This window comes from Thunnus albacares, chromosome 9 (assembly GCF_914725855.1).
Source record: "Thunnus albacares chromosome 9, fThuAlb1.1, whole genome shotgun sequence".
NCBI classification, from domain to species: domain Eukaryota; kingdom Metazoa; phylum Chordata; class Actinopteri; order Scombriformes; family Scombridae; genus Thunnus; species Thunnus albacares.
Window position 1 is genome coordinate 19,856,015 of NC_058114.1, and position 26,817 is coordinate 19,882,831.

General features: G+C 40.6%; 1 protein-coding gene across 1 annotated transcript in view; it reads left to right on the plus strand.

Moving 5' to 3' along the window:
• faf1 (Fas (TNFRSF6) associated factor 1) overlaps positions 1-26,480 on the plus strand; it is a 62,780-nt gene extending 36,300 nt beyond the window's left edge. Inside the window, exons 13-19 of the mRNA XM_044362012.1 lie at positions 3,994-4,148; positions 9,557-9,693; positions 9,820-9,908; positions 13,819-13,899; positions 14,401-14,478; positions 18,406-18,621; positions 25,356-26,480. Of these exons, the coding sequence (XP_044217947.1) occupies positions 3,994-4,148; positions 9,557-9,693; positions 9,820-9,908; positions 13,819-13,899; positions 14,401-14,478; positions 18,406-18,621; positions 25,356-25,439 (840 nt within the window). The 3' untranslated portion in view covers positions 25,440-26,480. The remainder of the gene's footprint in view (positions 1-3,993; positions 4,149-9,556; positions 9,694-9,819; positions 9,909-13,818; positions 13,900-14,400; positions 14,479-18,405; positions 18,622-25,355) is intronic.
• The last annotated feature ends 337 nt before the right edge of the window (positions 26,481-26,817 follow it).

Below are 26,817 nucleotides of genomic sequence, written 5' to 3' on the forward strand. Positions count from 1 at the left end.
TGACAGTGTCATATATGTATTGTTCATCGGCATGTACTCGTGCTGTGAGTGTGACTTCATGTGACATCTCGTAGTAAAGGGATTATTTGATTTTTAATAAGAAGTAATATACAGGCTATGGGTGCTATATTCTTTATTCCATTGTGAAATATTTTGAAGGCATTATGTATTACTTACATTTTACAAATTCACCAGGGAGTAAATCTGGAGTGATTGTGGACACAGCCAATAATATAGCAAGTCTGCATAAAAAATATAATTTCACTCACTGTCAGAAAGCCCTGTCCTTGGGTTGCATTATCCAACCACCAGAATGTTTTGAAACATTATAATTTAATAGAAAGATTAATGTTTTTTTTTATTCTATGACCATGCAGGCACTATTCTAATGTTGAAAAATATAGTACAGGGGCAAAGAATTAATTTAGTGAGTGTATTATACAAAATATGAATAAATTTTATTCATATATTGATGACTGGCAAGTTGCAATGGTATAAGCAGGATAATCCACTCCAACCTGTGCAGTTAGGAGTCCAGTAGCTCCACGTCATCGCTAGCGTGTGTTATTTTTCAATAATTGTAAGGTTCGTCCTGGATTGTCCCTTAACCTCTTAAACTCCATAAGGACGCCAGCATCCTTGGCTGATATTACTGTCTTTCAGAGGCTGTAGTGGGCTCAGTTTTAAGGCTAGAAGAGAAGACACTGGTATCAAATGAAACTAGACTAAAAGATCTAAGGCATCCACTGCTACCAACCATGTCATGATAGCTTGCCAGGAAGGGGGCTAAATAATACTCCAAACTTAGACTAAATTTTGCTGAGGGAAAAACTGGCATAACCAATTTAAAAAGGGGTCCCCTGACCTATCACCTCAAGACATCTGAATGAAAATGGGTTCTATGGGTACCCATGAGTCTCCCCTTTACAGACATGCCCGCTTTATGCTAATCCCATGCAGTTTGGGGCAAAAACCATGCAGTCTTTTGCATGCAGTATAAATGTGTTGTTTTTGCCTATTATAAAAATGGTGTGTTTGAATATTTCTGCATACTGGGGTCCCTAAACAGTCATGGAATTACATAAATTGGGTGTGACTGGAAAGCAGAGACTCTTGTGGATTCAATGAGCCAAACTGTATTCATGTGTGATGATGTTTGTCCCCATAGTAGCCATTTCATTGTAGTGAGACCATTTTTTGGAACTTGACCTCACTTTATAAAATGACCTATTGTGACCTCAAGAATAATCATAGCCTCATGAAACTTTACAACCACAAACTAGAGACCTCAAAAAAAATGCAATTCTTACAGAAATCTCCAAATGTCAAAAGTTTATACTACCAATCACAGCATGAATTTTTCGGTGGTGTTCCTCAAAGTCTTGGTGTCTTAATGTGGTATTTTGGAGGGATTTTTATCAATTATTGAGTGGTCAAAAATAGTTAAATTTTGCACCAAATCAACAAATGTCATCAACCCAACTTATGACACATAAATGAGCAGGGAATGGCCATCATTCTGTCATAAAGTTCTAAAATTTGAATAGGCGCCTAACCAAAACACAGTGTTTATAACATATTTATGAATAGAAAAACTTGACACAGTGCTGAGCTGCATCTCAAATTAATCTTCAAGTTCCCAGCTTTCAGATGATGTATACAACTTCTATGTGGCATATACTGTTGACCTGCTATCTCCCCCTAAAGATCCCCAAAAATGGTTCTATGGTAGGGAGGAGGGGAGTTGAAGAGGTTAAAATATATATAGGGATGTTGTGTGTGCTTTATCTATTAATCAATACTTAAACTGTGGAGGTGTTATGAAAACTATGCTTTTTGGAAGGTATTGGGAGAAAATGCCACGTTTTGTTTTGTTTTTCTGGATGAGACATATTTCATAGCAAGTGTTATTGTTGCAGAACTTGAATGGTTTTTACGACATTTGAACATTACTGGGAGCAGATCAAAAGACTGAAGTGCTATAATGCTTGGACATGTTACTTTCTGTGGCTCTGACAAGCACTGCTTTTAAAAAACCCCAAGAATGATCAGAAACAAATGTTTGGGACATAATGTTTACAGTGTTCTTTAAATAGACCAGTTGCACCATGAGAACTGTGACAGAGACAAACAGTGTGTTACTTTATGGTCAGCCACTTCAGCTTGGCTGTACTGTCATGTTGAATTCATAGGGCGGTAAGGCCAAAACCCAGGATGGTAGTTACAGAGTAGTGTTTTATTGACCACTAGCACTAATCTTTCAGAGGCCTCATTTAATACAAAACATTCAATTCAAGCCTATGAGGTTTTGCTTAACTAGTTAAACACTGGATTTGTAAATTTGAAAAATTATACAATTTTTACCAAATGTGATGACTCAAAGTCTCTACTGAGAGGAGCATTGATTATACAGTCAATGCTAACAGTGATGTGCTGTGTGAAATGTCTTTCTCTCTCCCTCTCACACACACATGCATACATACAAAGCAAGCTTAAATTTAGGTGAACAGGTGTGAGGAAGGGCTATGGGGTCACTATCTAGCTCAGGTTGGACCTAGTAATTTAGCTGAACAGGAGATTTGCTCCTCCCTGCTACGACAGGCAATACAAAAGATCTGACTTGAAAGCGGAGAAGGAACAGAGGGGTATGGACAGTTTAACTAAGATGAAGGAGTTCAGTTGGCCAAAATGCCCACTTTGATTAGCCTTTACACTTGCTCTAATTGAGCATGCATGTGTGTGAGTGTGAGTCCTTCACATGTGGGTACCACAGAGTTAAGTTTGTGCATCTGTGCATGTGTGTTGGGACGTCAGTTTGAGCGTGTATCAGGTTTTTTTTGTTTTTTTTTTTTTTTTTCATGTCGTAAAACTCTCCCTCCCCTCACACTCATTCCTCTCTTAAGACTGAATTTGCTTGTCTTCTCAGCATGAGTGTTTAATCTTTTCAGGCCGTTGAATTGGCCCCATGAATGAGTCCCCAGCTCCTTCTCTCTAGGAGCCCTGGAGATTATTCTAAAGCACTAATCGTTGAGCAAACACAGCAGTGCTCTCCCATTCCTATTCTACACAGGCCACAGTATAGCACAACTTCTTCTTTCACTTCCCTTCACGTTTCTACGCCCTGTGTAGATTTTTTGCTTTTTGTCGCACGTAGCCTAGAGTATTACTCCTGAGAAACAGACCCCTTGACTCCCCCTTCGCAGTTGTGGTTAAAAATGAACTAAGCGGAGACTTAGAGAGTTTTTCTTATTTGTTCTTTGATAGCAAGAGAAGTGACATGTAATTTAGAGAGCATTATTTCCAACATTGTCCTCTGGAACCTTTTTATGTTTGTGGGTGTGTTTGTTTTTTAATTAGATTGTCAGTAGGGAGAATCTGCCAGGCTTATATGATGGTGTCAATATCCTTGGATTTGGAGCTTCGTCAATATTGTCTGGCCCTGCCGCTACTAACCTGAACAGGCTGCTGGCATTTGGTGTAAAATAAATAGAGTGATTTGTCTGTTTTGTTTTCTCCATATCTTCGTCGCCTCCAAGAGAAGTTTTATTTACACCGCTCACCATTTGATTTTGTGTGGTATTTGCTTTTTTGCCAGTGGTGGCTTTTGTCTGTAGAGGTCATGCTGGCTCTGGACTCGGTGGTCTCTCGTGTCATTTTATGGTCATGTAATGTGGAAATGTCTCTCCAGTGATGAGACAACCACACATGGTGAGATCTCATACTACAGATAAAAACAAATCTTTTTTTTTCATTTCTAGTGAGGATTACAGTTTTGATAGCAAAAAATATTCTTTTTCACACACAAACTTATAATATCTGTTAAAAACCAACTGTATAATTTTGTTGTTTACCACTGAATCAACTCCCAATCAAAAAACTGTTGTAATGGCCCTTTCGAACCTGGCACAAAGATATCGGGAGGGTTGTACATTTTGCTCTAAACTTTCCATTCTCTACCTTTAACTCTCTTTTCCGTTCTGCTCCTCTCCACAGAGGAAGCTGCTGGCCATCTACCTCCACAACGATGACAGTGTCCTCAGCAACGTCTTCTGCTCCCAAATGATGTGTGCCGACTCCATTGTCTCCTACCTGAGCCAGAACTTCATCACATGGGCCTGGGATGTCACTAAAGAAGCTAACAAAGCCAGGTACCAATGTCAACCAGAGGGCAGTTTGATTATTTTCAGATGACCCGCAAGGCATGGTGTGGTTACGGTTTGAATAAGGAAACAACCTAGTTCAGTACATTCTCATGTTTAATACACATATTTTTGAAAATTAGAAACATTTTGCTGACATATACATCTCTATTTTAATTGGTACTGAACACCTACATGAGGTGGACACAATGGGCCTCATTCACTAATATGTGCATAGAAATGTTCTTACTTTGGGCACAAAATAAGCGTGCAAAGAAAATTACCGTCTGTTAGCGTATGTTAGTGAATCAGAATCATTCTAAATTGCCATGCAATCACCTGCTATCGGTAATTAGCATCCTACCATGCCTTTGTTTCTAAGGAAGGCTCTGTCGGAGCGATGCAACAGTGGAGAGAGCTGTCACTCTTTGCAAAGAGGGTCATGATGGTAAAAATGTAGAAAAACTTTACCGCTAGTGAAATGTAAACATTAGTTTCAGAAGTAGAAGCCAGAAAAGGCAGATTTGGCTGGTAAACATGTCATTGGCACAACCGTTTGGAGCCTGATGGTGAATCCTGTATTCAGCCTGCAAACCTGTTGCACCACTACCATGCAGTACGTCTATAACAAAATAAAAAGTTGGTAAATGTGTAGATCTATGTAATTGATCTACATAAATACCTACTACTGGTAGGTGTGCATCATGTTTCATCAGGCTGTGAGAAACACTGAACAGGCTGCTGGTTAATCAGCTGCATATATCACAACCAAATCTGTTGGGAGAAATTAATTGCTGTCACAATGCATATATGGAAATTCCAATATATAAGCTATTGTCATCTAAAAGTTGGGAACAGGATATTTCAATATATTAATAATTTCATTACATTTATGATGATGATTTATGGATTACAACATTTTAGCTATTAATTTTATAATTAGTAAATAAATTGTGTATGATTAGCAATTTCATACTTTTAAATGTTGTATATTTAGGACCAATCATTTTTTAAATAACTGTGGTTCTAATAAACTGTTTACATTGAATAAATATTGACTATTGACTATAAAACGTTTGTATGCACGGTTTAAGCACAGATTTGTGTGTACGCACTGTTTGTGAATGAGGCCCAATAATAGGAAAACCTGTATAATATAATTAAATCCAGTATAGTAGTTCTGCGGTCTATGCAGTGTCACAACATGAGTAATCAGAGAGCAGTCCAGTTTAAACCAGATGTTAAATATTCTAATGTAAAAACAAAAGTGAACGTACAGTATAAAATATTACCTGTTTCTCAAATTGCTACAACACATTGATTCTATTGCTATTCACTGGAGTCTCCTTATGAAGCTATAATGAGAAACCGGTTTTGATTATACGTGGGAATGATGGCCCCGGTTGTTAAAAAAATGAATTGTCCTTTTAATATTTTTTGGACAACAGCCCTCAAAGATCCTGGCACTTATCAGAATCTTTGCAATACTTTGTTTAGTATTGCATTCAGCGTACTGTAGAGATTAGTAGAGCAATAACTGAACCTCCCAACCCTGACTGCAGGCTTAATCCTTATGTTTTATTTATATGTCACTAACCGTCTGGAGGAGTGGACTGTTTGCATTAATACCGTGGTGTATCTAATAAAGAGGATATTTAATGCATTTCAGTAGGCGAGCAGCTTGACTGTGTGCAGAGGGGTCTGCAATCTGCCAGAATACCCTGTTCACGAAGCTGAGCTGTCTGGAACATGTCACTATCTATCTCGTCCCAGTATCATTGTTTTAATAGTTCTCTTAGGGAAGGTTAATGACATTTTTATTGGTGCTTTGCTCCATCTCATCACTTACTGTTGTATTTCTTTTTTCAATTTAAAGCCAGCAAATCTCAGAATTCAAAGACAGAGGATGAGATCTTTGTTTTGCCACTTTTACTGAGGACAGTGCACTTTTAGAAAATGATCTAAAAATGCTCATGTGGAGGGAACCCCGTTTGACACATAAACAGCGTTTTCAAATCTATTCGCATTTGTGTGGACTTGTCCTTAATTGCTGGCATTCAGCTCTCACTCCATTGCTCACACCCTGTATCTCTGTCTTCTTTTTCTCTCTTCAACTTCATTCTCTTTTTGAAGCTCTGAGGTTGCATGCTAACAAAAGGCGTTGTGTTTGCATGGTGAGGCCCCTGATTGGGCAATCTTGACTAAGCTGTCTGAATAGAGGGTCAGTGGGAGACGAAGGACTCCCTTGAAGTCCAAACATCTCTATCTCTCCATTTACGCTCAAAGTCTGTGTGCAGCTCCAGCAGTCTGTGGTGATAATTGACAGGTCTGTGTAGCACCTGTTTATTACACAGGTCCAGCCATTAGAATGGATGTTTTTCACCAGATTGTGAATTATTTTTTGAAGAATATGAATTTGAAAATAAATCTAGTCTGCAACATGTGACAGATGATCAAATCTTCTGCATGCTCAAGTATTGAGCTGTGGAGATGTGGCTGTAAAGATGGACCTGCTGAGGGTTTGTCATTGTGCCCAGGACAAGCCTCCGTTCTCCAACTACCCTCATCTTTCTGCTACATCTTTTCTTCCTCCTCTCATCTCCTTGCTGATCTTTCCATCTTTCTGTATTTCCCTCTTCTTTATCCCACCACCTCAACTCTCTCCCTCTCCCCTGAACCTCCAGAGTTAAGCCTGCCCTCTGGTAGGAGCCATTTAAGAAAGACTCACACCCTGACCTCACCCCTCCATTATTTCTTTTAAGGGAATTCCCTCCTTCCTTCATTCCACTCGCCTTTCTCTCCCATTGGCCTCCTTTGCTTTTTGCCCCAGCTGAGCCTTTTTATTGCACATTAAAAGGCAGGCAACATCTGGAGCTTTTCATCACACACAGCTAGTCACAGCTTTGCTGCTAACGCATGCATGCACATGTGCACACTCCCTCACTCACACATACACCGTGTTTCTGGATTCTCACGCTCTCTGGTTGATCCAAAGTGACTGGTGATTGGCATCAATCACACAGGCTGTTAAAACGGTATCCTGATTGTGTGTGTGTTTGATGAACCTGCTGATATTGGAATGTGCCTGTTGCTTAGCTCTCTGTATTCTCACAGGCCTCCCAGTTAAATGATTAATTATGCATAAATGCAGTTTCGCTGATTGGATGCCAGTGTAATTGTCACCCATGGGAAATGAATCTGATATATTGTACAGGCGCTGTACTGTCATGGCAAATATTGAAACTATCAGTACTGAAAGGCTTAGACCATATTATGAGTGTGTGTTGTCATGCTTCCTCAAATCTATTACACATGTAGTCCACGCTATCATTATTTGAAATTATTTTCATGCTAATTCTTCTTTAAAGAGACATTGTAAAAGGGTCAGACAATAACATGAACACCTGAACAATGTGGTGCGACGCAACACAATGACCCTGAAATACAGGTGTTCATGTTATTCTTAAATGACCTTTAAGTGTAACTTGGTGTTTTAACCAGCTGGGACAAACTGTTTTGTACACTTGACTTCTCCTCTTGACATCCTCCTGCCTGAAAGCATAACTAGTTGAGACGAAGAACAAAATGTCATTTTCAAATCAAAACATGTCCACGTTCACTCTGAAACAAAGTGTGTATGACACAGTGAGCTATCAGAGCATCCGGTTCCCATACATACTCCCATACAGGTGGCTGGCAAAAATATTCCCTGCAGTGCTACTGTACTAGCCTGACTCATCAGCTGCTCAGTGAAGCAAATGTCAGGTCTTACCAGTCTATTCGCATCTTCACGCACCACTTTGATGTGAAGAAATGCGAGGTGACAGTTCAGGGAAACATTAACTATTTTAGCTGTCTGGATGTGCAGTGAGAGATGGAGATGGGATAGGTGACAAATTAGAAGCTGTCAATCACATTAGTCATTGGAGCAGCACCTTAAACTCACATTAGTTGCAAGTTTCATGCAGGTGTTTCCTCTACGTTTAGTTACCCCTGAAGGTTTTTAAAGGCCACAGGTCTGGTACAGACTAGGCTACATTCTTTACCATGTTATCTTATGGCTGGATGAGACTGTGCTGAACTGTTCACCTCAGCTCCTGGAGTAGCTTGACTTCCTCCTACCCTCGGTGTTGTGTCCGTACTTGTTCTATAGTGTGATTTATAAGTGCTTCATATCCTGATTACAGCATTTTTCTAATCCTTAGTAACAGTGGATACAAGCTAGGTCTACATTGTGTTTCTAGATTGAGCTGTTTTTATGTTGTGATGATGATTTTTTTACTGTGGTGGACTGACTTCCTTAGTTTTGCGATAGGAAACCCAAGCAGGTTGGCTTGTGGTTGATGGGAGATTTAAGATTGAGTTACCCTTCAAGTTAGTGTCCATTGTTCTCTGGCCTTTCATTACAGGTTAGAGTTTCCCTGTAGGCTATTGTTATGGTCTGCGCGGGTCGAGGTTTGAACAGGGACAAGTGTTAGGATAAAATGATCAGTAGGATTTAGGGTACCCGACTTCTTCATTGCAAAACGTGGGTCACTCAAAGTTCAGCGTTTGTTGAAGTTTTGATTTATTCATATTCCCAAAGCATCTTAAATGCAGTTCTGCTTTTTTAGCATTTCTCTCAGTCTGTCATCCATATTTTGAGAATGTATTTGTACGATTAGTACTTAAAAAGTACCACAGTGAGCTCCGTTTCACAGTTTGAGAAGTCTATAAGTAACTCCCTCAGCTTTGGCTTCATGTTTTAATGAGTTACACCCCCTCTCAGACTGCATCCCTTCCATTCATCCTCTTCCTCTGACCCACTCTCCCTCCATCTATTCCATTACTGCTCTATTTTACCAGCCAGTTATTAAAGTAGATCTTATTAAAAGGCAGGAGAAAAAGCTAATCTATATTTGCATTCAGTCTATAGCAATTCATTAATATTATGACATTTAAAAGGAGCTTGGCAGGGCCCCGGCTGCCTGCTACCCTTTTCCCTACCTGAAATGTTAATTTAAAAAGTTCTGTAATGGAATAAGAAATCCTCTTCTGCCCTATCAATTCTGGGTGTCTGGTGAGGAATACTAATTCATCTGCTGTTCCAATTGAGATAGCATGTCAGTCTGATGGAATAAGAAAAAGCAGAATTGGTTTTAAAGTCCTTAATGCCACGAGTTGTGTGTATTTCTTTTTTCTGCTGCAATCTGAAAGCCCAGGTGTACGCATTATTTTCCATTTGTTATAGAAGTGTGAGCGTGTGTATGTACATGTTTGTGTGTTTATGTTTGTGTCTTGTTGCTTGATGGCTCTATTTATTTTCTGTTGCAGTTGTTTTCAGTGAAAATGTGTTCAGTACGGAGGAAGAACAGTCATACGAAATATGAAATAGAATAAAAAATGAATTGAAGTGGATTTGTTTCTGTGTCTTTCAGACTACTCACCATGTGTACGAGGCACTTTGGCAGTGTAGTGACACAGACTATACGGACATACAAGACAGACCAGTTCCCTCTGCTCCTTATAGTCATGGGCAAACGCACATCCAACGAAGTTCTAAATGTTATTCAAGGTAATTATTACTTTATTGATAATATGATTAACTGTACTATCTATAGATATATTTTTAAGTGATTAATGTGAAAACAGAGATTTAAATACACAGTGTAGATTGTGACCGATTGTTTTCCATCTTCAGGCAATACCACAGTGGACGAGCTGATGATGAGGTTAATGGGAGCAATGGAGATCTTCACAGCACAGCAACAAGAGGACATCAAAGACGAGGTGAGGTTTGAGGATTATTTTGAAGTAACTATCTGTGACTCGCTCATGCGTGATGGAACTTTTTTCCTGTGAAATGAAAGAATCGGCTTCGTATTGGTGAGTTCAGTGGCATGGAGAGGTAACATCAACATCCCATCTAATAAGATAACATGACAGAAAACAGTGCACAGCCTGCTCATGTCGACTAGCCAGTCTGTTACTTTTTGTGTCAACTGATTTCCTATTTCTTTAATTTACACCTTTGTTTGAAACCCTTTTTTTTCTCACCCTTTATGGATATAGACGCATTCATAAAAACTGACTGTTACTTCACATCAGGTACAGGGAAGTGTTTTTAGTTCTTCTTCCGCCTAATAGATAAATAGCAACATGCTGGGACAGATCAGAAGACATTGTTATGGCTTACATGGAATGACACACAGAGAATTCTTAACCGTTTCACCTCTTTCCTATTAAGTTCAAGTTTACTGTGCCAACTACAGTCTTTGGTCATAGGTGCAGGACTCGTCTACCATTCACTCCAGTGTGTAGGTAACACTGTGCTGCACTGTGTCTGTCAACTACCTCTTTAACTCCAATAGAAAGTGGACAAACACCATTGAGGAATACACTCCATAGAAGACAGTGAGGGTCTCTTTCATTTCATAGACAGGAATCTGGGACAGTATAACAGGGGGGTCCTCTCACCGTCAAAGACTTTCACCTGACCCTCTTAACCATTCATGTCATTGTCACTGTTAGCTATCAGAGTTAGCTTTCCTTCAAGTATATATTTACTCAGAGAGTGAATGACACATTACGTGTTTCTGTCCAGGCAGGTTTTCAGCCTGCAGAGTATTAGAATAATCCTGCCAAGCTGTGTTTTTTCTTTCATAATAATAACTTATGTTCGGAGGTTTAAGAATTAAAAACAATGTACAATATACAGTCTCTGCAGACAGACTAAGAGGCACATTTTTAATAGAAAATTTAACTGACAAACTTATCCAAAGATTCACTTAGTTAAGTTTGATTTGTGATCATTACTAAGACTCATTCTTCCTTCTTACATGTGTGTCAGTTCTTTGTTATGGTCTCTCTTTTATTCCCACACTTTTCTGTCAACCTCTCTTTAACATCGTTGTGCCTCTTTTTTGACTACTGTATCTACAGATGACAGATGTCACACTATGTTAGAAGTTTAACATTTAAAGAGTCAGTCAGCCAAACAGCAAGCCTCTCTAACAATGCAAATGTAAAAGTCATAGCATCTCAGTTATGGGAACGGTGGATAAGGGCGGATAAGGAATGAGTGTTGTCACACACACACCCTGAGGGTTAAACTTCCTCAGGTGAGTTACTTACTATTGAGTGACAGCTCTTCTCTCTGTGTTGTCATTATTGCTACAATGCTCTGGCTTCATTTTGGATTTGCCACTCTTGTCACCCTTCAAATAATCATTAAAGACAGGAAGTATTCAGAGTATGTACATGTGTCAGATCAGATGGTGTGAAACATGAAGTGTACTCTGCTGCTGTTTCATACATAAGGCTAGGTATCCTTCTCAATGTTTTCATATTACTGCCAATATGATACCTGAATTTCAATGCCAATACCAAAAGGATAATTTTGATACATATAAATATATACATATTTACAGTATATTAACTTTTTTTTCATTTAACAAATAAGCAGGAGTTCTCACTTTGCCTAAATTATCAGTCTAACATTGGCAAAATTTTGATTTAAATCAGGAATTAGTTAATTGAAGAAAAAGTAAACAAGAATTTGAACAGACATCCATTGCCGGCTTTCAGTTTCCTTGTCTTTCTTTGTACTTATGGGAACATCACAAACTAATAGAATATGATTACTGGGTTGGTATCACTCATTTTATAATCCTTGCAACAACTTGGCTGATATCTGTCAGACAGATAAGAAATCATATTTGCCATGGCATAAAGTGTATAGTTAAGTTGTTCTGAAAGGGTAATAATGTGTAATGATTACCCAGGTGCTGCCCGCCAGAAGGAAATAGCTTGTGAAAATGTCACAAAAAGACAGCGTAGAGAGTATAAGTGATGATGAAAGCATAATGCACTAGTGTGATTATTCATTATTAGTACCAATAACCACAGGATTTGAGTATATCCTGTATCTGACAGGATCAATCGCATCTCCAGGGTGAAGTCAATCTTGACACTGCTCTAATCCTATCCTCACTGTATCATCTCTCAGTTATTGGTGAATTTTCCTTCTCTCCTTTCTATCTCCCCTCCTTCTCTCTTTCTTTCTGTTTTTCTCCTTTTTTCCCCACCTCACCATTTTAAGGGCAAACTCAGACATGAACACAGACATCCAGCCAGCGCAGACATTCCACTTTGACAGTGACTTTTGTGTCTGTCTGGAAAAGGAACAGCTGGACAGCCACATTGTGACTTCAACCATCCTTACTGACACGCCAGTCATTCCAATGGTTGTCTGTGTTTTAGCTTAGTAGTTAGTAATCAACTGACTACTCACTGAAGGTCTGCATCTGTCAGCATCACGGGCCGTTATTCGGTCGTTTCACATGCTTTTTATATCCAGCCAGAACTAATCAACTAACCAGTATACTGTTTTTGGAGAATTCAGTTGTTTAAAGCAAAATACTTTATGTGGGAAACAGCACATGTATAATTTGAGGTCAGTGTCTTGGTCAAAAAAGTATTGTTAAATACCCTAATGCATATCTTTTGGTGTGGAAGACACTGAAGTACCCAGGGGAGACACATATAAACATTAAAGGAGCATCCAAGCTCCACAAAAAGACTAACAGCCCAGATCCAGTAAAAAGTTGCAACTGTTAATGTAGTACTAGGCCACTTTTTTCCAAAATTGAACAGCAAATAAAAACAGATTTTTTTTTTTTTGCAACACTTTCCATTATTTGTTATTTTTGAGCAAACGTCAAATGCATGACAGCTTGCATTTCTGACTTCGGAGCACTAAAGCAATAGTTTATTATCACCACTAGAAGACAAGTCAACTTGATGAGAAGCCAAGATATAGATGTAGAAAATCTGTTTTATAAGGTTTTTAAAATCACATTGTGTTTGAGCAGATACATGGTGATTTAACGCTTCATGTCATGCCTTTCATGCACATTAGGTCATTCAAAGCAGTCGGTGCATTTGAAAATGTATAACACCCTGTACAAAATGAATATAGACAATGAATTACTATGCGACTCGTTTGCGTGACTCAGAGCCAGTCTATTGACGGTAGCCACTTTTGATGCTTTTGTCTCTCTCTACCATTCTTTTACAGTTTCCTTTCAGGGTTCGTCTATTATGCGGGCCAAAAGCACAAATGTATCCTTTGCATTTTCTGATTCAATACGACAATACACACTGTTGTTTTGCTTAGCCACTGTTTAGCTGCACAGTGGCCCTCTGATCATCACAATAAGCTTACTTTGCCATATCCGGGCTGGCACACAGCATGGGCCTTCAGAAAAGAGAAAACTAATGGCTGTGCACTGTTAACACAATGGACACTCGTATTTGGTCCCAGTCTTTATAAAACACTTTGTAGCCACAGCAGGTAGACAGAGAAAGGCCGCCTGTCCCCTTCCCTCTGTACAAACAGGAAGAGAGAGGCAGAGTGAATAAAAGAGAAAAGGACGTTGAAACTGAGATGAGGAAACATAAAGGAGGCTCAGGGTCTGGTAAATGACAGCCCGGTCACAATGAATTCCCCTCTGGTGCTACTCTTTCATACCTGGTGTTTGTACGTAACCACACTTGACATGCTGCATTTTCTTTTGCTCAGTTCTCTCTGGCTCCCACACCCAGCAATCCAGCTCATATGTTTTGTCCTTCTTGTGTATCCTTTTATTATGTTGTCAGTTAATGGGCCCCACTTTTCTTTCTCCCTCTGTCTACCCAGGACGAGCGCGAGGCAAGAGAGACGGTGAAGAGAGAACAAGATGAGGCGTACCGTCTTTCTCTAGAGGCTGACCGTAAGAAGGTACTTTCAAAACAAAACTAATTAAGACACTGATCTACTTGTACCACATGCATGAGTTAGCTTGGTATATTAGAATACACGTACACAATTTAAATTTGCTCTTAATGTTTCAGGCAACCCTGATTTAATGCTACTGAACGCCAAAAGTGTGATGACAAAATACAGCTAATCAATTATAATTCAAGGTACCTACAAAGCAGCACGTTTGCTTCTTTTAGTTTTGGTTGTTCACAAAATCAAAAGGGAGAAAAAGTCTGAATCATAGCCTTGATAACCAAGTGGTTGGAAATTATGCAACAGTCAAGTAAAGTTGCAATATCATAAGTGGCTAGAAAAACAAGTTGCTTTGGTTGCCAATGAAACGTCACTAATGCTTCATCAAAGCAAAGTGACAACCTGTGAGAAACAGTGTCAGCATTCACCGTTTCACGTCAGTTAGAATTTTTAATTTCCATTAAGCCGTTACATCCATTTAACAAATTGAATTTCTTTCTTTTTCAGAGAGAAGCCCAAGAGAGAGAAGAGGCCGAGCAGGTTCGCCTGGAACAGATGAGAAAGGAGCAGGAGGAGGAGAAGGAGGTGAGAAGAACAGTCATATCCTCATCATACTCACATTATGCAAATGACTCAAATTAATATTCCATCTTTATCAGTACCGGACTGAACAGTGATATGTTTTCCCAGTGCACAGTGATATGTTTTGTGCCACTGTGCTGTTGATTTTTTTTTTTTTAATCTGTCTTGTTCTCACTTCACAATAATGAGTCAATTAGATTGTGGTTTTGGTGAAGCCTGCCAGTCAGTGAAGCATGTGTAGTGTGGGCGAACAGGCATACAGCCATTTTAGAAGAATGAAATATTCTTATTACACTGAAGCCCATCCCTGTAAATGTCACCTTACATACACACTGTTATTGTTCTATTTAACTGCTTTACACTGGTACAGCACACAACCTCATATTGAAACCAAAGTGAACAAAAGACTGAGGCAATTCATGTACACAGGCTAGTACACAAACACACACACAACCTAAGCAAACACACATATTCACTTGAAAACAATTATTGTATGTGAAGAGGGGCCAAACACACACACACACACACACAGAGGCAGACACACTGTCACGCATACAGGAAAAAGAATAATTGTCTGTGAGGATGGCACCAATGTTGTTTTACACCCTATAGTAATACAGTGTAGTCCTCACTGATTGTTGTTTACTCAACAGCAGAAAGGCTTGGGGCACTGGGAGGTATTGGGTGACCCGGCTCCCTCAGGTGATCTGTCACTTAAGTTAAACAGACAACAATAAAAGAGCACCGGACCGAGCCATCTTAATTATATCACTGCAGTCCACCAACCAAACTGTGTGTGCACTTTTGTTTGTTTTAAACAACAATAGCCACTATGGCCCTTCTTATATCACTTCTCTGTACCCAAGCTTCCTGGTTTCCATGGTGTCACCTGAGCTAACATACTGGTGTTGTACTTGTGCCACAGTTTAGATGCTTACAAATATGAGAGCCAATAGCAGCTGCTGGGCCCAGAAAATGGCAACTTCAGTTTCTTAAACTTTTGTTAACCTGAAGTGGGAAATGGGTGCCCTCATATCACAACATGAGAAGCAGTGCAGCAGTACACATAATTAGTTTTCATGTGTACTTCTAGTGCTAATGAGCTTGACACATAGAAAAGTAGTTGGGAAATAAGGATGGGCATTAAAAACATTGGATACATTTTTATTAGTTATCACTACTTATTGATTTCATTCTTTATCAATTAATTTGTTGTTTTTTTTTAGATACATGTTTGGGTGAAAAAGAGTGCAAACATGTTCTTGACGTGCTAGAAAAAAAACTTAGTCTATAAAAGAAATCCATAAGACTAAAAAATCATTACTATTTACAATAGATGTAGGAGGAGAAAATTGATAGCGTTTTATTTGACATATTCCCATTCAATGTTAGATCACATTATAAATGTAGCTCTTGATCTAAACAGTTCACCGTGTTTACTGCTTCTTTTATCATTTTATCCCTTTGCAGAAGTGGCAGATTTTAATCCAGAAGGACCCACTCCTGACCATGTAGATGCTCATTTTCTTACATAAAGAATTGAGAAGAAAGAGATCAGGACAACACATTTGATTGCTATTCTTGATATTCTTTTTAGGCTACTAACATTTCATTTTGCAGATTCATATTCATTACATTTTACCACAATACTATTTTAATACATTTTTAGTATGTAAACACTGCAGTACAGTTGGACTCTTACACTTAACCTACAATGTAACTGTTGTTACCTTAAAACTCATAACAATCTTTTTAATGTATTCATTTGAGACTTCTGAGGCAGTAACCTTGTATATGAAAGAAACTGCAGACACAAGAAAAACATCAGTAGCCACCAGAGAGAGAGAGAACAATGCTAGTGGGAGTGTTTTATCTGTGATTTTGTGCCTTTGTGCAAAGAAGAGGGAGATGAAAGTAGGAGCCGGTGAACTGTGGGGGGAGGCTGGGTGTATGTGTTGCCTGTGCTTTTATGGGTTGACATTACTATTTACCTCCTTCAGAGGGTCTTAGCATATAGTTGTGTGGCTGTCAGGTGCAGCCCCCCTCCCTCCCCCCCACCTGTCATCTGTTTGCTTTTTGTGGTTAGTAGAGCAGAGCTGGAGAGGCAGATAAATGGATGGAAAGATGCTTCTGATTATTTGTGTGGAGCAGCCCGGGCCTGAGGCTCGACCAGACGTGTGTCCTGTGGTTTCTTTAGGGACGCTACTTCTCACTTGTGTGGGTGTTTATGCTTGTGTATGTGGTTGACTGTCTGTCCACATTTGTATGTCCACCACCACACACACACACTCTGTCTGTTATTTGTGTGTGTGTGTGCTAGTTCATCCCCGGAGGCCCCTTTAACTCAGTCAGCATCAGCTCTTATACCTGAGGGAGCTGATGGCGGAGCGGCACGCGCCCTACCCTGCCCACCCAACACCAGAAGCTGCTAATGAGCTACTGTTGTACACTCTTATGAAATATAATTGCATTATGGTGTGTAAATAAAGCCGGGGCGTGTTGTCACAGCATATGCTCCCCGGCTGGCCAAACAAGAACAACAAGCAGAGGGAGGAGGAGGTGAGGGGCTGAAGTAGAAAGAAGAGGGAGGCTCGAGGGAGCGGCAGAAACGCAGTTTTTAGAACACAGGAGAGCTGATTAGCTTTGCTGCGGAAGATGACAATTGATGGTTGTCTTTTGTGCTAGCAAAGCCACGCTCACTCCGTGGTGTACACAGTGTTTCCAAATGTATCGTCTGTAAAATAGACTCTTATCAGTTTGTTGCTTGTTATGAAACTAAACTATCTGTGGTAGACTCTACGATAATCAACATACTCAATCTCAGATTTCCCTAAGAGAGCGACTGAGCAATAGCAAGAAAACATGAAGCATCAGCAATAAACTTGTCTGTTTTTAGCAGGCTCTAACTGCTGCTTGGCAGCCTTTTGAGCTACGCCAGGCTTTAGGGAACAGGGTGAGACACAGGGCAACTAATTTAATAACATTCTCAGGACAAGAAGGTCCTTTAATTAATGTGAAGCAACAGTGCTGCAATCAGACTGTGGGAGCAACTTCTTGGGTTGTCTGTCATACTTGTTTGGATAGCGTGCCGTCATCTTCATAACTGCCAGTGTTACTGTTGAATCTTGGGTTTAAATTTACTATAAACACAGTGAGGCAGGGCAGATTTATATGAATACACTTGATTGAATATCAGATTTTTTATTATTATTTTTTTTGTGTAAGCCCTCTGGCATTCCTCACTCCTTTCTTTTTCTTCTCTCACTCACAGTTTTATTATTGTATGTCTTTTACTACGATGTTTTAATTGTACAAACAAATAAAAAGGCTAAATTAGTAAAAAAAAAAAAAAAGAAAAATAGTCATCAGGAAGGCATTTGTCCTCCTTCTTATAAATTCCTCAGTAATTTTGCAATTTTAGATCATCACTGAATTAATCTAGTTCTTCACATTTTATTTTTGGCTACCTGTCAGAATATTACACATGCTGACTGTGCTGTCATCGCACAACAAAACATCAACACATTCTGACTTTGTTATGCTAATAGGCACCAGTAATAACAGCTGTATCTCACTAGCACCTGTATGTAAACATTTCTTCCTTCAGTCATCACCACTGTGTCTAGCAAAGTTGTTTCTACTGTGCAATAGTCTTTTGTCTCTCTAATTCTCTTTTAACTAGTTTTCACATATTGGTGTGTATTGAATTGTAAAGAGTGTGCATCATTTTGTGAACTGAGGAAAATATTTCTAAGAGTTGGGGGAGTCATTAGCATGTATATGCAACAACAATCACAAAAGAGGAGTCTTTTACCTACAAACAAACCTTCTACCATGTCACCAGCTTAAAAAACTTGTCTCCAGTGACTTTAAGGTGTCTACTGTGCCGTACTGACTACAGTACTGTATTTCTCCCATCCATTCTTCCAGGCAATCCGCTTGTCATTGGAGCAGGCCCTACCGCCAGAGCCCGAAGAGGAATCAGGAGAGCAAATCAGCAAACTGCGAATCCGCACACCAAGTGGCGAGTTTCTGGAAAGGCGTTTCCTGGGCAGCTGCAAGCTCCAGGTCCTCTTCGACTTTGTGGCCTCCAAGGGATACCCTTTCGACGAGTTCAAGCTCCTCACCACCTTCCCTCGTAGAAATGTGAGTGGTATACCTGCTTGCACATACACACAAGCACTCAACAGTTAACCTCTTTCTCCTCACAGAGGTCCAGCGAAAATAAATTTTCACCAAGACTGGAGTTGATTTATCCTGTCGTCCATTCGCTGTTTTCCGCCGTCCTTCATTACAGTTTCCCACACACAAAAACAAGCGCTAAATCTGTCCTTACCTCAGTCGAGTAGCAGCAGGTTATGAAGTGTTTTCGGCCACAGCTAACATCTCTGCTGGAGAGATCCACAGCTGTAATTGGCTTTTCCGTGTGGGCCCGAGCTGAACCTCAGGCGACAGCTGTCGGTGGCGTGCAGCAGGGACAACAGTTAAGACAGTATGTTGTGGTCGATTGATGATTTAGTTTTTCTTGCTTTTTTATCATTGTTGCTGTGTTTTTAAGTTTCAGTGTTTGTGCACTGCAGCAACACCGGTGCGTTGCTGCCTTTGTTTACTCGGACCTGTGATGGGATAAGTTAATCTGAGTGTTTATCCATCCACCTGCGCACACCTAATATTCAGTGAATATTAATTAGTATCAGCCCGTTGTGAATACAGTACACTATGACTGTGTTAGGATACAGTTGTCAGCACTAACAGTAGTATTCTCTATGGCTCTTCTGCTGACGCCCGGCAGCACTCAGCCAGCTACAACCAGTCATTAGAGGGCTTGGTCGCGGCGCTCTATGGTAGCGAGCTAATGAGCACTGTTTTAACTACCAGTTTAATTAGCCATGCTGCTGGAAACAAAAATGGGATTTCCATTAATCAAGAGAGGAGTGCATGTTGAGGGGTGGGTGGTGGTGGTGGTGGTTGTATAGAGGTGTGTGAGTGTATGTGTGTGTGTAGGCTTGCCCAGGCAGTGTGCCATCGTAGTCTGTAGAGACCACTGGGGCACAAACACCTCAAACTAACACACACATTAACGCATAGCTCACACTCCTCATTTCGTCACAATCACACACTTCAACACATGCACAAATATTTTCAAGCAAACACATGCCCCGCTCACAACTTTGTCACTTAAAGGATTCACAGTTGTCTCTTTATAATCAAGAGTAAACATGTGTTTGAGACAGAGATAAAGATGTGTCTGCATCGCAGATGAAATTCCAGCAAAAACAGGATGGGAGGATTAGAGGGGTAGGGAAGCGAGAAGAGGATGGTGGCTGCACAACTAGTAGGAAGAGAACAGAGAAGACAAAAGCTTAAACAAAGAAGAGATTCAATCAGAGAAACAGTCTGAAAGAGAAATGGATAGAGACGACAAGTGAGGGAAGATATTAAAAAGAAGAAGATGGGAGATAAATCCAGAAAACAGAAAGGCGAGAGATTTGGGGAAAGAGAGGAGGGAAGCAGATCATTGGTAGTGCCAGTATGAGGCTGTGAACACAGGCCCCTGTCTAATCCTGCAGCTCTGTGTTGTAATTAAATGAGAGGGAGCATTGAAAGCCTCCATCCCGTCCAGACGCTCTCACTGTTGCTCTGCCAGGATCAGAGGATAGAGGATAGACCACTATTGCATTTGTAATACTGCACAACTGTTGAAACCTTCTTTCCGTTTTCTAGTTTTCTGAGGCTTTGTGCAGTGTCACTCTTTCCTTTGCTATTTCCCTCTCCGTCAGCTTGCTTTATTTCATTTCCGCTCATTCAGCTGTCCAACAAATTAGAGGTTTTTACTCATTACAACTTGAGAAAATGAAGTAAAGTTGCGTCTAATATTTTTTGGCTAAAACTAACACATTATTGACAAGGAGAAAGAGTTATATTGTGAATCAGCAAATCTAGTCACACTGGTTTAATCCGGTTTGTAAATCGACTTTTGACACTGAGATAAATCATCAGAGCCAGAGTCTTTGATTTCATGCTTTTGCCACCTTCCCGTTGCTTTGCCAAAAAGTGTCTATTAGTCTTCAATTTTTGGACTCAGTCTCTTCCTCAACATTTGGTATCAGTGGCTTATCTCTTCAGCACTACAGCAGGCCTTACACTGGCATCATTTGTACTAGGCTTAGCCGTGCTCAGGGAGCTAACCCTTTCTCTGTTTCTATGACTGTCAGCGAGTTTGAGGAAGGGGGGGAGACTAGTGTTTCAGTTTTCAGCTTTCCATTCAAGAATTTCCTCCTTTTTCTTTGATACTAGCCGAGCACAAACCACTGTTGAAAGGCCTGAGGTCTTCTTCCTTCAGCTTGCGGTGAACATGTTTAGACTGCGGTGATAATAATCCTGTCTTCCTACTCAGCAATCGCCTCTTCCTGCCCGGCTGCTCATAGACACCCAAACACTGTCAAACAAGCGTTTTATTTTTCTCACTGTGATACTGTACTCTCTTTCACCCTCTCTTAATCCTTCTTCCAGCCCTGTGAGTGAAATGGCCCGAATGATTGTTAGACAAAACCTGAGATGCAGAAAAAATAAACAACGGCGCAGAAGAAGCCGTGCGCTGTACTGAAATAGATTTTACATCTGTTATACTGGTGTGTTGTGTTTTTCTTTTCTTGCTATCTGAAAGAGTCGTATCCACAGGAAGAGCTACAGCAGTTTATTTTCAAAGTAGTTTCATTCAGAGTTGCTTCCTCAGGACTTTTCTTATAATATTCTCCCAACGTTTCTCAGAACTGTATGGCACTCTGCTCCCTCTCTGAAAATAGATATGAAGTGGATAAATGTGTGTGTCACCGTGGCTCCATCTGAGGCCGATATCTCCACGATCTCTTAATGTTAAAAGCTGCAGTCTTTGAATTTTACTCTTTTCTCTCAGCCCCTTCCTCACCTTCAGCCCTCTCCTCCTCCTCCTCCTCCTCATCTTCCCTCCAGCTTTCCCTCCTTCTGTCTCCCTTTTCCCTCCTCTTTGCTTCTCCTCCAGCCTCTGTACCTCACTCTCTCCTGCTCACAGTCTTCTATTAGACGGGTAACTGTCTACTTAACTTTTGCTCTCCAGCCTTTGCATACTTCTCCATGTGCATTCTCACCTTTTCCCCAAATCCCTCTTTTTTTTTTTTTTTAACCTTTCTTAAATCATTTTTGAATTTTTTTAACTTTTTTAACTCAAACTAGTCCATCTGATTTGCTCTCACTTCATTTGCTCTCTCCTTTTCTCTTCTTCCACATTCCCTGTCCTCCTCCTCCCCCCCCCCCCTGCCCGCCCCAGGCCAGACCAGTCTGTGCGGTGGATTTCTTCCTTTGAAGTACCGTATTCTGGTCTGTTCTTTTCTGTTCACGCCCCGGCGCTACGTGCTGTCAACGCTCCTGGCAGCAGATAATGATCTCCCACTGCTTTTGTAATTGGCCAAATAAACACTTGACAACACTAGTTTAAAACAGACAAGTTATTTGGTTTTAATTAACATAGTAGGGCCTGTAATGGCTTCATTAAAAATGCGTTATTTCAGCTGCACGTTTGATTATGTTGGAAACGGACATCTTGAGGGTCTGTGTTTATTTTCCCTTTCTTTCCTTTCACCGCTGAGCGTTGCTTAGTGTCGCCTCCTCTGTTATCAGTGTGTTTTATTCATTTGAATCAAGTGACTTACAATTGTGGTATTTATTTTAAACTTCACATTAAGGGCTAATTATGTGGTTTTAACCGTGGTGAAACCTGCTGTTTGATACTGCCAAATACACAGGTTTCATATTAGCTGAGTATTTTATATCATACAATTTTTATATTAAGTAAAGAATGATAAAATATCAAAGACTGCAGAGAATCACCATCTGTCTTTTTATTTGGCTCCGGTTTTAAAATTAGGCTTTTTCATGCTGAGCCCCCATTATTGTATTATTTCTTTAGATTTCAGACAGACACAGTTCAATTCGGTTAATTTGTTATGTATTTTTAATTAACAGCTTTTTCCACACAGGCTATTTAGTCAGATGAAATCTGTTGAAATTAATTCCATTTTTTTAAGTTAGTCACACAGTTCCCTAATTCAGCTGATTGATTTGATCTAAATTGGTTGATGAAAACTATATTGACTCAAGGTTAAAAACAAACTGCAAACCAGAGAGCTAGACTGTGTCTGTCTTATGTATGTATGTATGTATGTATGCATGGCTGTGTAGGCACAGGAGGAGAGAATATGGCTTAGGCAGAGCAGAGGAAAAACAACAGCTTTGTTTGTTGACAGATGCCTCCATGCTTATGGTCTGTTAATTGGATAACAATGTAAACAATCACCGATGGCGCCCGTCTCCTGTGTCAGTGTGGCATCTTGTTTCCCTACTTTCTTTTTCAGAGTCAGATGCTGCTCTCCCCCCGTTGTCTCTCCCTGGTGAACCGCGAGCACAAACGCTCATCCGAATTCACTCGCATCCACACATACGCTTATATGTAGCACACAGAGACACGTCCACACGCATACACACACACACACCTGCTCCACCCCAAAGCCTCATTTACTCTTACCTGATGCTGTGGTGTCATAACAGCTTGTCGGGTTCATTAGCATGGCAGCCATTTGCGACGCGCTGCTCCTGAGGTGGGAAAAGGAACGCAGCAGCCCTGTTGGTCGTTTTCCCCACAGTTGGGATGGAATATGTTTGCAGCAAACACATACACACACACACACTCATAAAGACACACACACACACACACACCTTTTACTGCTCTTCATGGCATCTCGCTCCCCGCTGTGCTATGAGGCAGTCAGCTAGGTAAGGGCATAAGGTTGATGTGGCAGCCCCTCCCTGCCTGCACCGCGCTCCCCGGGACCCCGCTGAGAAGTCAAGAGTCTAAATGACACGTTCAAATGAGGACAAGGAGATGAAAGACATGGAGTCAAAGACCGCTGGTGTGCACATGGTGTGACATTTCTAGACACCCTTGGGTGATGGATAGGTTGTCTGATGCTGATGTGTCCAACTCACCTTCCCCTAATTTACTTTTTTTTTCTTTTCTCACCCTTTTCCGAGCCCTCGAACACCCTCTAGTTTCACAGATTTTGTAGTTAACACAACTTTAAATGTGTAGATTGTTTTAATTATATCGATTGTTTATTCATACTCAACCCCCTCAGTGTCCAAAATATCTGATTTTAAGGAGCTAACAAGGATTCAGTGAGAGAAGATGGTGGGATTTCTTTATTTCATGAAAAGGTCAAAAATCAAAATTAAAAGTTAGAGGTCGTCTTTTGATTGTAGTGATATGTTCATTTATTAGTGATTGTTTATAGATCAACATTTGACCTTTGCACTTCTCAAAATACTTCGATTGTTACGACACTGATGAGGGTGAGTGTAGGTGAAGTTACGGCAGAGTTCATGGTCACAGTTCACATTTCATTCCCTACAATAGTCCGTCTCAGACTTATCACTCTGCTTGTTGTGAGGCCGACCTTTAACGTGCTCGGCTTGCCCTTCGACCCTCTACAGCAGGTACAGGGAGCTGGTTAATTATCCCACCGTGAGGTTAGAATAGGAGCCCTAATCAGAGGAGCTGACGCAGCAGCCACCAGATAAGCCCTGGACACATCTCAGTGTCACACCACCTCGCTGTCACACAGCCCATTCAGCCCAGGTGTTAGATTGGCCCGATGTAACACAACCCCTCTAGTGATTAGCTCACATAAGCTAAGAGGCCCACAGGGGTGGTGGGTGTCAGAGAGAGAGAGAGAGTCAGATTGTCCTGCTTTAAAAACATAGGTCAGACCGCCTTCATGTCAGCTAACTCGATCAGCTCCATTGTGGGTGGTACTGCATTATTCCTCTGCTTTTAGACAATATGAGTATTGAACACAGAAAAATGTTTCTCTCCACCATCAGCTACGTTCCTGTTTGACCTTTTTCACAGGTGAAATTAGTCATTATTAGTCATCCAAAATGCACAAAGTTCTCTTCTTAATCCCTGCTTCTCTCTCTCTCTCTCTCATTCAGATACACACTCACACACACACCAAAAAGCTTTTACAACACACACACTCTCCTCTCCTGTAACCTTCGTCGGTTTGTTCTGGATTGGGGCCTTTTTAAGAAAATAAACCTGATGGTCCTCTTAGGGAAACAAAGCTCTTGCTGCTCAGATTACTGCCTAGACTTTTTTTAAACACAATGTTAGAATAATACACGGCGTACACACTCAGACACACACTTGAAATGAATGCAGCACTAAAGCTACACTGTTCTCCAGCCTGGATCTCAGGGCATATATGGCGGGACAGTCACCAAGGGATTTCAGTAGAGGCGAATGACTGAGGCCGTGTCCGCACTGACATGGGACAAACCTGAAAGACGCAGTTAAAATAATATGATTAAACCGACTTTAAAATCCACTGCTCGTATGGCGAAGCCTGTTTCAAAGATTTGTCCAATTTGTTTGTTTTTGTTGTCAAAACTGCAGCTCGGGGTGGATGTAAGGCCAGATCAGAGACAAAAATATGAGGCATTAAATATTGCTGGAACAATTGGTCAAGTAACTGAGAAGTTTCCAATAAGTTGCTTCAGTCATTTATCAAGCAAAAATACCAAACATTTCCTGGTGACGACTTCTCAAATATGAAGATTTACCACTTTCTTCTGTTTTATATCGATTTAAATCTAATATCTTTTGATGTTTAAGTGTTGGTGCAACTTAAAAGCCACTTGAAGATGATATTTTGGAATCTGGGAAATTGTGATTCACTTTTGATTGTGTGGATAAATTTCAGATTAACTGATAAATAAAATAATTATTAATTAAGTTGATGGTAGTCTAATATTCTCCCTCTACTCTTCCTCTTGTCTCTCTGCAGATCACCCAGTTGGATCCAGGGTCAACTCTGCTGGAGGCCAAGTTGTTTCCACAGGAGACGCTTTTCCTGGAGGCTAAAGAATAGAAACTGGCCCTCTGATAGCTGAGAGGACCAAGTGACTGACTGATGAACTGGCTGGACACACACTAGTCACCGAGCATGGGCCCCCCCCTCTCCCCCAGTCTGGGCCTACAGAACATACACCCACACACACACACACACACACACACACACACGTACACTCACACCAATGTACACAAAGACCACCCTCTCAGACATACATAAACACACTGGCATGCACATCCAGTGACACACAAGTGCAAGTAAGCTTCTCTGCCCTCGGCCTGGTCGTGGTACATGAATGCCTAGTGTACACGTGTTGCACAGAGGAGCAAAGACAGTATCACAAGCACACAGCCAAACATTCATCCCCCCCCCCCCCCCCCCCCCCTCCAATCTTCTCTTTCTCTCTTCTCTCTCAACCGCTCTCACACTTCACAACTTCACGTTTCCAACTGCTGTGTCATGGTTTTCCCCCTCACAACACAAACACAACATAGTGAGATAACAGCATTTGAGAGACTGACTAGACAAATCTTTGTCACAGGAAAAAAAAAAAAAAACCCATCATGGACTTGTTCTCCCCCGATTCCACATTTAAACACACCGAGGCTGCTTTTTTAGAACATGGTTTTTGTGTTTGAAATCAAAAAAAAAAATGCTAAAAAATGAAATAAAATAAACAGCAAGAAGAGATGTTGCCCTGCAGAAGTCTGGGCTGTCTCATCTCCACCTGTATTTACCCGCCCTTTACCTTCCCCCCAAATTCCACTTTCCACCCCTACTTCCCCTTCCCCCCCTTCCCCACCTACCCCCCCCCCCCCCCCCCCCCCCCCCCCCCCCCCCCCCCCCCGCCCCCCTCCGTCCGCTGTCTGCCACGGGGATGGGACAGGATCTGTTCTCCGCTCCCGCTGGTTTTAACATCCATTGCTCCACAAGCCAACGAATTGCTCAGTTTTCTTTTTTTTTTTCTTTTTTTTTTTTCTCTTGATCCTTTTTAAGTTTGATGCTGTATTAGTTTTAGTTTGATATACATTATATAAAATATATGAATATGAACATCAATTTGTCTCGCCGGGAAATCTGTTGAAACACCTCATGGCACATAATACACATACACATTTTTTTCCTTGTTGAAATGGTTTAGGCATGTTATTTTGTATGTTGTTTCATTATAAGAAAATTGTGTCATGCTTTGCAACCCACAGAATAGATTGAAGATCATCTGACTTTATTTCAAATAGAGCTTGATTTAGGATTTCATTTGAGAATAGTTTTTGTTTTATACCTCAACAGACTTTAGGGTTTATTTAAAAAAAAAAAAAAAACAAATGCGAAAGGTTTTCCAGATTTCTATCTTATAAAATCTGAGGATTCCTCATTGAAAACTACATCTGTCTCC